At 46.8% G+C, this 16,539-nt stretch overlaps 1 protein-coding gene across 7 annotated transcripts in view; it reads right to left on the bottom strand.

The window, feature by feature from the left end:
* The window catches only part of LOC135918744 (sodium channel protein PaFPC1-like), an 81,907-nt gene extending 65,636 nt beyond the window's left edge, over positions 1-16,271 (bottom strand). For 2 of the 7 annotated variants that reach the window (XM_065452408.1, XM_065452406.1), the window contains exons 1-6: positions 16,165-16,271; positions 13,802-13,934; positions 7,650-7,777; positions 6,905-6,985; positions 5,388-5,516; positions 3,656-3,759 (exon numbers count right to left, since the gene is read on the bottom strand). In XM_065452408.1, the coding sequence (XP_065308480.1) occupies positions 3,656-3,759; positions 5,388-5,516; positions 6,905-6,985; positions 7,650-7,777; positions 13,802-13,883 (524 nt within the window). In that variant the 5' untranslated portion in view covers positions 13,884-13,934; positions 16,165-16,271. The remainder of the gene's footprint in view (positions 1-3,655; positions 3,760-5,387; positions 5,517-6,904; positions 6,986-7,649; positions 7,778-13,801; positions 13,935-16,164) is intronic. The other 5 variants (XM_070532105.1, XM_070532103.1, XM_065452407.1 and 2 more) reach the window with 4 other exon arrangements.
* Between the last annotated feature and the right edge of the window lie 268 nt (positions 16,272-16,539).

Raw genomic sequence — 16,539 nt, forward strand, 5'->3', positions numbered from 1 at the left:
ATCACCGTTACACCCATTCGAAGTGGTAGCTGCACTGCAACCGTTTTTCAAGCTTATGACAACGACAAATGAACCTCATGTTTCTCTTCAACTACGGAATGTCTGGGCCTACTACTGCGCCACAAGCAGCCACTGTGATTAGAAGCGGCTGCCATACAAGTCTTTATTGCTGAAAGACTGTCCTTCCTTCAGCTAACAATAATTTCATGAGATCAACAGAAACAAAAACAAGAGGACATTGTCAACAATGTACGAAAAAAGCAAAGCCCTAGAAGGGAGCCAGTATTTCCGACAAGGAGACTCGTTTTTTTTTTTTCGTTGCCTGAGCGTCATCTCCACGCAAAGACTTGCTTTGTTCGCACCGCTGTTGATCAATTCACTGCCTCCGTCTTGCTGCGACGCCGTGTCTTGTAAGGACGTAATGAAAACGTGAGAATACATATTCCTATGTTTCTCGGTTACGCGGAGAAACAACATTGTACCTTCCTGACCTCCCCCGAAAAGAAAGTTCTCTTAACAGATTAATAACTTCAGCAAAAAACTTACGGCGTATGCGCTGCATTAAAGAATGCAGTATGCACTACAATGGCGTCGAAGCTAAGAAAGTCATGGAGTTACGATTACAAGAAACCTAGTTTATACTACTGTGTGCATCACGATCATTAAGAGCATGCGAAAGAGCAGCGCACCACATGGAGATTACCGTGAGCTGGAACTTATAGCAGTGCCCGCGCCCAGTCAAATAAATTGGCAACATGGCGGCCAGTCGCGATTCCCCTGATCTTATAGAAAGTTTGTCCTTTGTTGCAACGTTGCATATCGAGGGTCTCGACTCGTACTAGACTTGTTGCCTTCAGTTAGCGTACACGAGGGTTTATTGACCAGCCGCCTGCTCCTAAGTTCGCGCACTACGTGATGCTTTCGGCTAATTTAAAAGGAAAGTCTTTGTCCGCCACCACTGCTGCGAGTGGCGTTGGCCAACACTCCCAGGGCTAGGTTTGCAGTACACGTGCACAAATGCCCAAGAAAACGACCGGTGGGACAGCCGCCGCCGTTGCGCAATCGTTAGAGCATCGCACGCGTAATGCGGAGGTTGTGGCTTCGGCTCCCGCCGTCGGCAAGTCGTCCTTTCGTCCACTTTCATTTCACGTTTCTTTATTATTTCTACACTACGGTTAAACCGCAGTTAAATTGCCCTATGCTTTTCTTCGTTTCATTGTCGGATGGCTTTATATGGTTGCGATTTACAAAAATAGAGCCCCTTGGTACCTCGTTGGTTACAGAATAGGGTAGTGCACGAGACGAGAAAGAGCAGATCTGCGCTAAACCTTTTAGATATCTGACAACCCGACGAGCTAAAAATGCACCATAACAAAGTTCGTGCGCTACTTGGCAGTCCGCTTTAATATGTTTACAACTCAATATTGTTATTTTTTGCGCTGTACGTACCTTAGCATGGATTACTCAAGCAGGATGACTGCGCTAATTATCGGATCAGGGAAGAGGCGGCAGCCCCGACCACATAAACAAACCTGTTTGTACAAGACCTTCCGCTCTTTCATCTTCTCGAGATATGTAAACACACACAAAACACACCGCGGCGGCTAGAGGATGGCATTACCAGGGACGAAGAGACGACGCCATGCCAGGCTATGTTGACATGGAAGTAGCGGGACTATTACGCTAATACGCCCAGTTCGCGTGCTGCTTGCGAGCGGCAAAAACACTCTCACTTAAGCACCCAGCTTTGCGCAGTGGCGCCTTTGCTGTGGGTGCACCCCCCCCCCAGCCTCTTCCTTCTAAATAAATTAAAGAGCGCCATAAAAAATGTCCGATGATTACGGTGCTTCCTAATGCCAAGTTTGAGCGCAGTTGTGGACGTGTTTTCATTTCGCGATATATTGAGGCATTGCACCCATCACCACACCGACTGGCAGAGTCAAGACGCGCGGCGCTATATATAGACCGGCCACACAGTTGCCACTTTCTGGCAACTGATGTTTATGCAACAGTAACATTTACCGGAAAACACTTGCGGCGAACGCTATGCGCGAAGGGTAACTTTCTGGTTCTTTTTTTTCTTTCCCCCACACGGCCGGTGCCGCGGTTGCGCAGACGTGAGCGCCACCTGGCGGTGCTTCGAGGTGGCTTCCTCGGCTTTCATCATCGTGATTCCGCTGCACCCTCCTCCTCCGCTTTCCTCCTCGCGCTCTCTTCGCTCTCGCCGCAATTCATCCCCCGCTGCGCTCCGCGTTCCCTCTTCCATCTTTCGCTGTGCTCGCTCGCTCGGTTACGCCGCCGAGGCACGCCGACGCTCACCGCAGGAACGGGCGCCTAAAAGAGCTGCGCTCTAAAACGCAAGTGTATAGGTAAGACAGCGTTCAAAAAACACGGACGAAGAAGGAATGTGTAAAACAGGACGGCCGCAGTGCGTGTTGCAGATGTTGCGCACGGCCCTTCTGCATTATAGTTGTGTGTCGTGCCCGTTAGGCCTTCGTACTCTGCATAAAGAGGTACTGATGAGTTTTGAGTTACGCTGTATCAATAGTTGCAATTACATTGTCCTTCCTCTTTTATTGCGATAGCAATTATATGGACACGACAGGCGCATTTTTGCCGTCGCCGTCGGCGTCGGCATCGCCGTGACGTTGTGTAAAGTCCAAGGGCGATAACACCGTCGCCGCGCGCCGTATGCTGTAAGTGTGACTGAAACCGTGTGAGGGTGAGCCGGCGAGGGTGAGCCGGCGAAGGTGGCTCAAGCTCGAGCTCGTGAGGGAGGGAGGGAGGGAATCGGGGAGGAAGCGCACCGTCTTCCGTCACACGCAAGGCACCGGGGTGAGTGTGCCTAGTGCGTGACGGAAGACGGCGACGGTTACCTTAAGGCGTAGCCGCGCGCGCCCTATCTTGAACGCCATCTGCGATGGCGTCGAAGTGCGACGAGTGCGGATAGCTTCGTGTGTGCTGTGTTCTCGCCGCTTAGTTCGCGATGAAGTGAGAGGCAGCATGAAGGCCAATTCGCTCGCTGCTGCTGCCGCGCTTCCTCACTCCAGCGTTTTGACAGCGAGTGTGCGCGGTCATCGAGTGAGATGAGTTCACGCTTGCTTGTGCGCTCGTGACACCATGCTTGTTGATTTAGTTAGTAAGCGAATGTTTGCAAGATTGTACGGCCGATAAAACTACTATCCTTACTTCGTATAGCTGTCTACTAATTTGCTATTTCAATCGATGCTTCGCCTTTCGGGCGAAACTGCGAATATTTTATCGTCATTCGTGTGGCACATTTCAGATAGATGGGTATGTTTATATCGCCCCTGTTTCGAGGCATTCTGAAATATTGTTGAAAGTCTCATCGAATTGGGCCGGTATTTTCTAGCGATGCTTTTTCCGATTCTATGCTTTTTCAGGCTTTTCGCGCTTGGCCCAAAGTGACGGCCTACCCACATTATCTACGGGATCAGGCGGCCGTGTGTGGTGGATGATAAGAATAGCATAGAATAAGGCATAAGGCATCGCTACAAAATAGCGGCCCTGAACCAGCCCAAACCAAAGTTGCATGAAGCAAGAAAACGCACCTGTAATTGCTGATCCGCACGTTCAGGCCGCATAGCATACGGGCGACAAAATATTATAGTAAGCGGATGCACTTCAGGCGTACCTAAAAAGATGGTGAGCACCTTGAAGAGGCGGAAGGGCCGAAATGAGCTGAGCAGCTGTAAATGGGGGCCCAGCCCGACGGCAGTGCCCAGCAGCTCGATCGCCCTGCGAGGAGACATGATGATGACGATGATGGATTGGTGATGGTGGTGGTAATTGTGGTGATGATTGTGGTGATGGTGGTGGTAGATTATAGCGGTGCCATGATGATGATGTGTTTTGTGGCGCAAGGAATAGATAAAGAGGCCTGCAATCAGTAGCTGTATATATTTTTAAATGTATATTTTTAAAACGCATGGAAATGACTGTAGTAAAGCGTGGTATGAATACAAAAGTTATCTTACGAAGTAACGAGAAAAAAAGGTGTTGCTGTGCTACTAGTTTACGAGTAGTGAGGATGCCCTTCGCTACTAAATCGATAGTGGTGGCGGCATGTTGCAGTTAAAGGAAGCTATGATAGGGGCTAGTTGGCGGCTGTTCATTACAGTTACCACCGTTTCATAAGTACGTCGCGTGTTACAATATAGATCACTTCTAATTGTGCGGGCCCCTCGTTCGTCTGTGTGTTCTCTGTTTGCGGCGTTTCTGGCCTCCGCGTCATACACATGGGACAATGAGCAAAAAAAAATTTGGGCGTACTGCACGCAAGAATGATAAGGCGAAATTTTGTTAGCCTCTTAAAATTTTGTTAGAGAAATCAGGCCACGGTGAACAGTCACGGTGTCGGCCGGACGCCGTGGCCCACACCCAAAAACCAACCCGGCTCACTCCCAATATACATTCAAGGTGGATTAAAGTGTATTGAAAAATGGGTTAGGGTGGATTAAGGTTGATACAAATTAGAGAAAGGTGAATTACGGTGGAGTTTTAATTTGGAGGTGATAACTTTGACAAGTCCTCACACTTCCGCATTTTAGATAGATGCCTCACGGGACGCGTTCGGCGCACAAGTTCGTTGTACGTTTCTCATCATACTGTGTCGCTGTGGCGCACTTCTACAAGGTCGAGCACGTCGTGCCATGTGATTGACCAGGTTATATTGCTGAATAAAATTTCTAATTGAAGTTCCGCCATGGTGGCTGAGAGAATTCGCTAAATACGCTTTTTTCATCGCACTGTGGTGGCACAGCGCCTTATTAGCAGTAATCTGTAAATGAAGAGAGACCTGCACAATGTACGTGCTGTTTCAATACACCATTCTGAAAATCTAAAAGAAGCTTCGTTTATGTAGACAGACGTCAGGAATGTGTTCTATGTAATTTTGATCGATCGATTGGTTGATTAATTAATTAATTGTGCTTTAATTTGAATCTTTTAGCACGGTTTCAATGCTGCCCCTATGTTCCGAAAGGAGATCCTAGTGAAGGGTTAATTTTGCCACTTGCCAGTTTTTTCTTCCTTCTTTTTTTGGGGGGGTAGAGCGCTCTAACCGTAATGTTGGGGAGCTTCAGAAATAGCGTACGCAAACAAGCCCAAACACCACATTAAGCCCATCGCGTCTATTTTTTACGCCCAGCAAATCGCGTCCCCTAACTTTGAGTCCCCGATTTCTGAAACTCCTCTAATGGATGCTTTCGTATTGCATCCCCATCGCGAATCGGCGGCGGAGGCGGTGGACTGAACTCGCGACTTCATGCTCTGCAGCGTGAGACACCGTAGCCGCCGAGCCCGGCCCCAGTAGCGTGCTGCCGTGGTGCGTCAGGGGGGGGGGGGGTCTACAACAGCAAGCTCACCCGGCGCAGGTGACGACAAAGTCGAGGCAGTTCCAGAGCTCGCTCAGGTAGCTGAACTTGTGCATCACGAATCCCCGCGCCGCCGCCCGGATCACGATGTCGAGCGTGAAGAGGGCGAGGAACAGCAAGCTGCAACGCACAGTACGCTCACGGTGCACTGCAAGAACGCTACCGTACCACGTGTGCCATACACTTTCTTCTTCTTTTTTTTTTTCAATACAGCCCCACGGAAAGCTTTGAGCGGCCGTGGTTAGCCCATTGAGTTTCGTTTCTCACGTATCGGTGCTCTTAGAATTGAGGACCATTTAACGTTATCAGTTCCTTGCTACTATCCTATGCGTTGAACCCTTGCCTTTGTCACTATCCCCGCGTTTCTTTGTCGCTTTCTTTTTGCGGCGTGCACAGGCTAATTAATCTTGCCTAATAGGTGCGCTGTCGCCAAGAATGCACTGGAGGCTACCGACTGAAATTGTTTCTCATTGGAAGGGAGGCTTGGCGCGACGGCTCGAAATATGTGTCCTGCCGCAGTGCGTTGCGATAACCTTCGTTCACGTATCATTCATCTCGTCCTTTCTTTTTTACTGATGAGCCTATTAGCGTGTCTAGCGTGATGTGCACGAGGTTACGACGCAATGTCACAAGATAAATTTGTGTACACCCGCACGAAGCCATGCCACGCGACCACCGAGAACAGGGGATGTTCTCGTGCGGTGTCGTCTCGAGATAAAGACTATAGCATTGTTACGAATTAACTGTTTTCATACGCTTAGTTGCCGTTGCTCAGCAGTCTGCACAGAATGTTGTTGTTTTCTTGTCTCCCAAGGCTTCGTAGCAGTCCCAGATATTTTGAACCTGCCTGTCGTCGATTCAGCTCTTATAGTTATGTGCTCCAAGAAGTCCTCTAAAACACGCGCGTATTGCCAGTGTGGTCTTGAGTTGCACTTGCTCGACCTTTCTTGCGTTTCCGAAGCATCAGGATCGCTTCTCTTTCGTTTCTCAAGAACAGGGACTGCCCCCGTCTTGTTTTCTCGAAAATCAAAGTTAAGCAAGGCGCACAACAAACAGGTCTATAGAGAATCAAGGCAGAGCTATAAGCAAGCCTCCTGAAACATCTTTGCATGCAGTTCGAGTAATCGCATCTTTTCCCGCACTATTCCTACAGAAGTGCAACGATTCTTCATCGTTTTCATATTAGGAAGCAGGGAAATTATACGATGTCGCCAGATCGCATGCGCGATCATTGCATATATATACATACACTAGGGTACAGAAACTGTGCATCGTCGGTATGCTGCATCATCGAGCGCATCAAGCTCGCCGAGAGAAAGAAATGCAGCTGCGGCCGCTTTTGACTCCCTCTTATGTGCAAGCTGCCTTCTTTTCAGTAGTTATTACTGAGGTCTTACCTCGGTACATAAGCTCTCGTAAATCAGTCTACGTGCACCAGAGGTAAGTGAGAGCGGTGAGAAAACGCGTAGTGTGCGAGCAGTGCCGATGGGCAGAGAGAAAGGACTCACTCCAGGAGCCAGTTGCGGTACTTGAGGGCAAGCATGAGCGTGTTGAGGAGCACCAGGACTAGAACGAACATGTCCAGGTATCTGAGACACGAACGACGTCAAGGGGTGCAAGACAGCTGCTGTGCGCGGCTCAGAAACTCGATGTGCGTGAGTGTCGTTACAGTTCGGATCACTGTAGGCACGGAAGGACTTTCGGTGCCGGATCACAATTTAAGGAGAGACAGCGGCAGGCAGGTGCAAACAACCGCTCAGTGCTCTATTAGCGGTTGAAAGGTTTCACACAGACGCGACAGATGATGTGAGCGCCTTCAGTTTCAGCACATCTTCCGTGACCGGTTTCAGCACCGTGACCGTGACTGTGACAGTTGACAGTTGTGACCGTAACCGTGACAGTTCCGTGACCGGTTTCAGCACAACTTTTACGTGACCATCAGGTCGGAAAGAAACGCGAATGTGTTTTAGGTATAGTGTATCGGTATGTTCATTTGGTTCTACGTATCATACGAGCAATTCAAAAAATAACTAGGGTGTTGATGCAAGCGACCCGTTTGACTCTTTCTTTTTTTTTTAATTATGTGCCATCTATATAGCCTGACAAGACGCCGTCTTGCAGTGGGTATAAATGTCGTCACTTAGGAAACTGCCTCTCAGCCGCAGTTGCTAATCGTAAACCTGGTCCACCGAAAAAGAAAATGTATCCCCCTCCCCGCCCCAGCGATACGCTGTTTGTACTAGCGAAGGATACTGGCTGGTGACGAGCCGCACGCAAAGCTTGCGAACCGGGTGCAGAGGACCGAGGCAGCCGAACGACTTGGCCGCGTTGAAGCGGTACACGTGGTACCCGCCCAGCTTCTTCCCGATGGCGCAGAACGTCTGCGTTCGCAACAATGGCCATTTGATTAGTGACCCACTTCGTTAGAAAAGGAGCGACCGTAGCTTTAAAAAGAAAATGCCCTGTATGGTAAACAGGCCTTGCTCAGCAGTTCTTTGAACTCTGCGCAACCTGCACCAGCGTTGCTCTTTTGCCAATGCATTCGATAACCTTCTACACTATTCCAACTTTATTTGTCTCATACTGGTAAATTTCAGATCACTTTATATCTCCTCGAGCTTTGCTGTCATATTGCAGAAAAACTTAGGACTCGCCTCTCCAATGACTTACATGTGCTTGTCATGTCTAAAACGCGCGAAGTTGGTAGCTTTGATATTTTACCGAGTAAATGCTGTGCCTATGCATCATCGTTCAGCATGTAGCACGCGGGCAGTACAGTGAGTCACGAGAATAAGTTATTTTAGCGTGCAGATGGTGCAGTGAAGTCCAGAACCAGCCTATAACCACCGAGAAGGACCAGATGCAACCCCGCTGAAGTACCTTTGTCTCTTTATTCCTATTTACCAAGCGTGCATGTGAGCGCCTGGGCATGCGTGCGTGCGTAAGTAAGTATGTATTATTACGGGGAGAAAAGACGTTTGACAATATATTTACAAGATATATACAACGGGCAGAAGACAGGCATACAAGATGGAGCCCGTGCGCACGACTATCGCGATTGTCGTCCTTCGTCAGTCTTCTCATCATCGTTCGCTCCTACAGCGCCTCGTAGCAGTATGTATGTATGTATGTATGTATGTATGTATGTATGTATGTATGTATGTATGTATGTATGTATGTATGTATGTATGTATGTATGTATGTATGTATGTATGTATGTATGTATGTATGTATGTATGTATGTATGTATGTATGTACGTACGTATGTGTGTATGTGTGTATGTATGTATGTATGTATGTATGTATGTATGTATGTATGTATGTATGTATGTACGTACGTACGTATGTATGTATGTATGTATGTATGTATGTATGTATGTATGTATGTATGTATGTATGTATGCATGCATGCATGCATGCATGCATGTATGTATGTATGAAATCCAACCTGCATAATTTTAAACCTGTTAGCAAAGCGGGCTTCTCCTCATTCTAATACTTCGTGCGAAGAAGCCAACTACAAGGTGACACTAAAGAGAAAAGCAAGTTTGGCTGCATAAGTAAATTACGGTTCTACAACTCCACGAAAAGCCCCAATCTTACAGCGAGAGGGAGCTTCATAACACACACAAAAAATATCAGTGGCGATTTAGCGGTATATGCGAGAGAAATGCGTTAGCATTACGTCGCTCCTCTTTGAGGTCCCGGATCGGCGATTTAAACCGCGTTCACTACATTGCAAAGTGTTCTTCAGGAGCTCCCTCGACACACGTACTGCCCCTTCGAGGAGTGAAGTGCAATTGACGGTAGTCCGGAGCAAGCCACCATCAGTTGAAATATATATTTGTAAACTGCAATAGAATTTGTAAACTGCAATATGGACCATAAGGTAATCAGTTAAAAAGTGAATTAGTTAATTTTTGTTACTTAGTCGATTATGCATTTCAATATTTTGTGCATGTCCGCCTCTTCGAGTAGACCAGCTCATGAACTAGAATTGTGCTCTCTGCCACAGGCAACCTTTAAAAATTTTTGAGTGTTCGCTGAAACACCCTGTATATCGACTTCCCCGTCCCCCTGCACACTCATAAACATTTTTTCTACCTCGACACTCCTAATGTTATTGCATTAAAAAGACGCAAAAAGAAAAATTTCCGCGACGTCGAGTTACAGTGACGTCACTGATTTTGATGGCGTCCACTCGGGCCTTGTTAATTTTTCGTCGGTAAAGCACAGATGACCTACCATAAATTCCAAAGGAGGCAAAAACTGAATTTGGCAAGATTCAATATACGTTTACTGCACCACCATTCTAAACTGAATTACTGTTTCTGTGTTGCGTCCCTTTGAAGGAGGAGTTCGCTACTTGAGTGTCCTCTTTCGAACTGTGCTCCGCAGGAAATAGACTCCAAACGATTGTGTCGGCGCAGCCGCTAACTCGGGTCTCGAGAGAACACATGAACCAATGTACACTAGAGTCAGGCACGTACCCAGGGGGGGGGCCCGGGGGGGCCCGGGCCCCCCCCGAAATCAAGTGGCATACACCCCCCCCCCCTCCCCACCCACGCCACCACTCCTCACACATTTCTAAAGCGCCGCCAGATGAATGTTGAGACTTCGCAGTTGATCATCGGTCAGCATTATGCTGCCTTTTTCACTCCTTTTAGATGGCGATAGTTATCGGCATCTCTTGTAAAGTGAAGGAAAGTTTTCTCGTAGATTCCGCACCCGTGCGATTAACTCGAGATGCGTTCAGTTGTCACCATCTATTCAACCATCACGCGCATAGCTGTTGCTTTTGTTAGTTCAACCTTCTTTGTTTAGGCTGATCCTGGGACCAGGAGAGGGATGCGGCTGTTACTCAGCTGGTCTGTACTCTCATGGAACTAGTTGCGGCCGGAGAAAACGCCAATTGCGGTTAACTTATCCCTTAGCTTCATTGTTTCCTTGAGTTACGGCTCGCCCCGACGCTGGCAGATGCCTGGAACCATATACACGTTATATGGGTTAGATAAGGTGGGAAATAGAATAATGTGAAAGAGCGTCCATCATGAAACCCTGCAATAACCCTTAAACCCACTAGCAAGATGACCGTCGCCCGTTACATTGTCTGTTTTAGCCTAACTATATAGCACTTTTCGTGCAAAATTGGCAACTGGAAACAAAAATCGCGAGGAGTTGAGAAATTAAGCGATCTACTAAGGGAGAGAGCCAAGGCAACAACCAAACTTCAAGCAAAAGCGAATTATAAAGAAGTTAACCATTGTTTATGAGAATATTTATGGATCAACATCTTTTTATTTAAAAAGGAAGTAGAGAAAATGCCGCCGGAAGTGGAGAACAGTTACTTGTTTTGAATGACGCTTCTACAGTTATCGGTCCAACCGCCTCACGTAGCCACTTCTCTGCTGTGCTTATGTGGGTGTTTTTCTAACCTTTCGCAGTGAACGCAGTACGTGTAGAATCGCAGAGTCCTGCGCTCTACGTGGTTGTATGGGACTGGCGGCCGCACAGCGTTATGCAATTCGCGGAACTGTCAAAACTGATCAACAAGGCGAAAATAACTGATATTCGAAACTATAACATGAGAAAGACTGAAGAAGCCGTAAAAAAATGAACGCAGCCAGAAATCAGTAAAAAAAGAAACCTGGAATAGGACAAACCATGATGTATGCACTAAGGGATAAGAAGGATAATATCATCAGCAATCTCGAAGATATAGTAAAAGCAGCGGAAAAATTCTAAGCTGACCTGTATACAGTACTCAGAGGAGTCACGATAGTTCACTTAGAAACAGCAATGAACGGGGTGCAGAAACTCTCCTATAACTAGCGATGAGGTCAGAAGGGCCCTGCAAGACATGAAACGATGAACACTGGCAGGATAATGTGGAATAACAGTCGATTTAATCAAAGATGGAGGAGACATAATGTTTGGAAAACTGGCGGCTCTTTATACGAAGTGTCTATCGACTGCAAAGGTCCCAGAAAACTGGAAGAATGCAGACATTATACTAATCCACAAGAAAAAGGAGACGTTAAAGAATTGAACAATTATGGGACCATTACCTTGCTCCCAGTACTATATAAAATATTTACCAAAATAATATCCAATTAAGTTAACACTGGATTTTGTCAACCAAGGGAACAGGCTGGCTTCAGGAAGAGATACTTTACAATGGATCACATCTATGTCATCGACCAGGTTATCGCGAAATGTGCAGAGTACAATAAGCCTCTCTATGTGGCTTATATAGGTTACGAAAAGGCATTTGATTCAGTAGAGATACCAGCAATCGTAGAGGCCCTACGTAATCAAGGAGTACAGAACGCTTACGTAAAAAGCTTGGAAAATATTGCTACATGCGTGAGGTATCTGTTTGTTTGAATGAGGCGCGTAGGCGCCATCACTCCAGAAAAGAGGAGGAAGAACGAACTGGGCTCGCGCTGTGAATCTAACCGGTCAGTGCTGCAAGCGTTGTTGTAAATATAATCTATAAATAGTTTCTCGTCTTACTGACTCGTCTTTCGCGTTAGAATATCTACGAGGTTCTAGAGCTACTTTAATTCTACACAAGAAAATCAAGGAGATACCTATAGAAAAGGGGGTCAGACAGGGAGACACAATTTATCCAAAGCTATTTTCTGCGTGCTTAGAAAAATTCAAGCTATTAAACTGGGAAGGCTTAGGAGTAAAGATCGACGGCAAATATCTGAGCAACCTTCGGTTTGCCGATGACATTGTTCTATTCAACAACAATGTAGACGAGTTACAACAAATGATTGGAGACCTTAACAGAGAGAGTGTAAGAGTGGGGTTGAATATTATTATGCAGAAGTTGAAGATAATGGTAAATAGCCGGGCAAAGGAACAAGAGATCAGGATGGCCAGTCGGCCACTAGAGACTGTGAAGGAGTACGTTTACCTAGGTCAATTAATCAGAGGAACCCTGATCATGAGAAGGAAATTCACAGAAGAATAAAAATAGATTGGATCGCATACGGCAGACATTTCAAGCTCCTGACTGGAAGCTTACCAATATTATTGAAAAGTAAGGTGCGCAATCAGTGCATTTTGCCAGTGCAATATGTCCAGTGCCAATGCATTTGCCAGTGCATTTCCCAGTGCATTTTGCCAGTGCATATGGGGCAGAGACTTGAGAGCAAGTTAAGGACCACGCAAAGAGTGATCGAACGAAGATTGCTAGGCATAACGTTAAGAGTGAAAGAGAGTGGTTTGGATCAGAGATCGAACGGCTATAGACGATATTCTAATTGACATCAAGAGGAAAAAATGTAGCTGGGCAGGTCATGTAATGCACCGGTTAGATAACCGTTGGACCATTAGGGTTACAGAATGGGTACCAAGAGAAGGGAAACGCAATCGAGGATGACAAAACACTAGGTGGAGCGATGAAATTAGGAAATTCGCGGGCGCTAGTTGGAATCGGTTGGCGCAGGACAGGGGTAATCGCAGGGAGAGGCCTTCGCCCTGCAGTGGACATAAAACAGGCTGATGATGATGATGATGAGGATGATGATGATGATAATGGAGGTGGCGGGCCCCCCCCCCCCCCCCCGAAAAAAAATCCTGCGTACGTGCCTGACTAGAGTAGTCGTCGTACTACATCGATATTATGTTCATGTTAGGTCAAACCAATTATTAAGAATGCTCGGCCCTATCTTCTTTGGCTTTTCTGGAAAATAAGTATGGTGAATAAAGGAAGATATATACAATCAATGGCTAAGATGATGTGTAAAAAAATACAGAAAAAATGAACGTAGAGATAGGCACGTGGAGATGGAAAAATATAATGGTACCACGGTTACTATAGTGAATATGGTGAAAAAGATGCTCAAGGAAGAAAGCCACTTAGCTAACCAATCCCTTGAATCACGGCTAAGGAGGCCGGCTGACCAACTGCTTACTGCTGAGTTAACTGGTTATAGGAAGATTTACGGCACATTCGACTGGTCGTTCTACAGAGGGCTGGCTTCACTGTATACAGAAGTCGTTAAAAGCAGCTTTTAACGCTCCATTACGTTAATAAGCGAGTGTATAGTAGCGATAACCTGGCTTTACGATTGTAACCGCCGCCCGCGCTTACGCTCGAGTGTAAAGCTTAGTTTTTGCCTTACACAAGAATTGCAGTCCTGCCGGAGCGCTCTACATATAATGCGTCATTAAAACGAAGTGTATCAAACAGCCTATGGTAAAGTGGACCACACGAAAGATGCCTTTCTCGTGTTTCACATCAATCGCCAGCAGACAGGTTCGATTTTGCTCACGCCTGGCCGTCAGCGAAAAGGTGAGAAGTGCTGCTATACGATTGCAGGAGCAATTGCCCAGGCTTCGCACTCGCAAGAAGCCATAGTGAACAGCACGAGGGAGGGAGGCAAACTCGCCTGCAGCGGCAGCGTGTCGTCGACCTCCTGGAGCGGTACGCCGCACAGGGCATCGTGGAAGACGGGCTGTTGCATCGGACATAGCTCGTCGTCCATGGTTAGGCCGGGTGTCGCTTCGGGGCGCCGAGCTCTACTGCGGGAGATAAGATATTCCTCTGATCGTGGTTCGGTCGGTCAGAGGCGTTAGCTGCAGCACTCGCGATGTATTGTATCGTCACGTTGTGGTGACGGTGAAGAAGCAAACACATGTGAAACTGTGAATTAGGAACTTAACTCATCATTGCGAAAGCTTGTTTCCAGAAAAAGCAAGCAGCACTAGCTATAGGCACGACGACAGCAACAAGCACAAATGTCGATCGCGGTAACCTGATCTCGCGTGTCAAATGGGTCCGCTGTTTTGAGACTGAGAGCTTGTTCGGCATTCCGGTAAGCGCAGGTGGACTGGGCGTTTTACCGGAAGGGTGGAGGACCGTGAGCGGCCTGTACGGCGCAGCCATCCGGTGGCGAAGAGCTCAACCAGATAGACACCGCTAATATTGCAGTTTTAATTAGTGTATTTTACTTTGGTGTTGGTGTAATGTTTCGGTAGCAACACGATTACGCCATTGCCGGAAATTTATACAAGCAGCGAAGTAGAACACACTTGATTACTTCTTGACGACGCTGCAGGGTGGTAATTTTACAAATTCTTAACAGCTTTCAAATAGCACGTTAGCAGAAGACGTGGGCATATGGTGGTTCGCGGATATGACGGATATATTCGCCAGACCACGACTTCTGATATTACCAGCGTGCCGCTGGTGCCGTTCTAACTCGAAGGTCATGACGCCCGATCCCCGCGCTGATTCGCAACATTCTGGTTTGTGCGTCATTTCCGGCGAGCGAAAATGACAGTATTCCCTCTCTCTCTCTCTCTCTCTTTATAGTTTGAATATCGAAAAAAGTATATTTATGTGAGCTTCTCTTATTGTATGCACTCGCATTTAAAACGCATAATTTTCACGATCGAACGCTGCCATATATTAGTATTCTATCTGAAACTATATATAGGCTTCTTACACGCCACAAATTTTGTTCCGTGTCGTTGACCTTTCAATGGACACTACACCGAGGAATATAACGTTAAAATGCAATAGTCAATCAGGCTTCATGCATTAGCAAAACGGCCAGTCTTACACACCGCAATTGATGATCACTGGCGTTTGTTGTACAGCGCGAGTGGAGGATCGGTAAGCCAGGAAATATGGGCCGTGACGCCAACCTCGCCACCAACCCCCGCATCAACGTATACCTCGCCAGCCCGCATCGGCTTGACGTGAAGTCGCGAATTTTGACAGCGTCTACGCTGGTGCCTCGTGAATTATTTATCGACAAAGATGAGAGTGCATTGCATTCTGAAGGATCCAAATGTTCAACATAGCAAGTTCCCTGAACTTTTCCATCGCTAAGGCGCCCCTAATGTGAGAGCATATATTTAAATTCGTTACGCCGGACTGACGCACCGCAGCTCACGAGGTCTATGCACGAAATTCAATAGGAGGGATGTTTCTTTTCCACCATATGAGCTAAAACAGTTTCGAAAGGAGGCTTAACAAGTTTAAACTGTTGTATAGTCATTATTTAGTGTCGTTCTAAAAGGAACGCCAAGTTAATATTGTGACTTCAGCTCGCAAAACATTTTGTTTATTAATTTTTATGTAAACTACATGTAAGCCACTCTTTCAGGTTAATTTCGAGAAAGGCTAATTTCGAGAAAGGAGAAATTTCGAGCACGCGCCATGCCTTCTGAAACATTTTAACAAAAGTGAGTGCACGTGATCTTCAATAAAATTTGGTGCATCAAGCCAAAGTGACGAGAGAGACAGAGGGAGAGAGTGAGATAATTTAATTGAAAGAAGGCAGAGAGGTCGGCCTGAGCTAAGGTGCTCTAGCCTGCTATACTCTGCACAGGGGGAGGGGGAACGGGGACATAAAGATGTGATGAGGGATGATGATGACATAGCAAGAAGGATGCGCAAAGGTGAAGGCAAGTTCCGCACTCTGATGATAAACATTCACAAATGCCATCCATGAAGCCACAATCAGGTTTCGCATCAAGTCTGTAGTCACCAATTCGAGTGAACTTAAAAATAGAGGCGCTAGGACGAAGCTGGTGTGTGGGCCTCCCTTGCGTGAACAGCACAAGCGCCAAACAAAATCTTTATAGCATATAAAGACCTGCGATAAGCGGCTCTAGCACGGCGAGCACTTGTAGGGCACCTAAGTGGCAAATCCGACACAGCGTATAGGCCAGACGCACTGTTCCGAAATCTCCACCTGTACCCAAGGTGGCGAAAACTCGCATACGTGAGAAAAATGCTTACCTGCCAAGAGACTAGTTTGCAGAATGGCTTGTCGTGGCTGCAGCCTCCTACGCGTTCGATCGCACAGCCGCCGTGGAAAGGTTCTTCGCTGCTTCTTCGACTTCTTCTTCTTGGACTGCGATTCCGCGTGCTGCCACGCCCAGACACAATTCGATTTACTATGAATGTGTTCTTGTTTACACGTCTTTATTCACATTTTTGTCCTTAAAGGCCTGCGGTGAATTGGCTTGGGAAGTGGCGGGATCGAGTGAGAAGGTAAGGGAAACAGTCGGGGACTTAAATTATCTACATCATGGGGTCTGATGCTTTCGCTGGCACGCTCGAGAAACTCTATTTTTATTATTACTTTTAAATTCATTATTTCTCATTCAACAG

Source organism: Dermacentor albipictus, chromosome 1 (assembly GCF_038994185.2).
Source record: "Dermacentor albipictus isolate Rhodes 1998 colony chromosome 1, USDA_Dalb.pri_finalv2, whole genome shotgun sequence".
NCBI classification, from domain to species: domain Eukaryota; kingdom Metazoa; phylum Arthropoda; class Arachnida; order Ixodida; family Ixodidae; genus Dermacentor; species Dermacentor albipictus.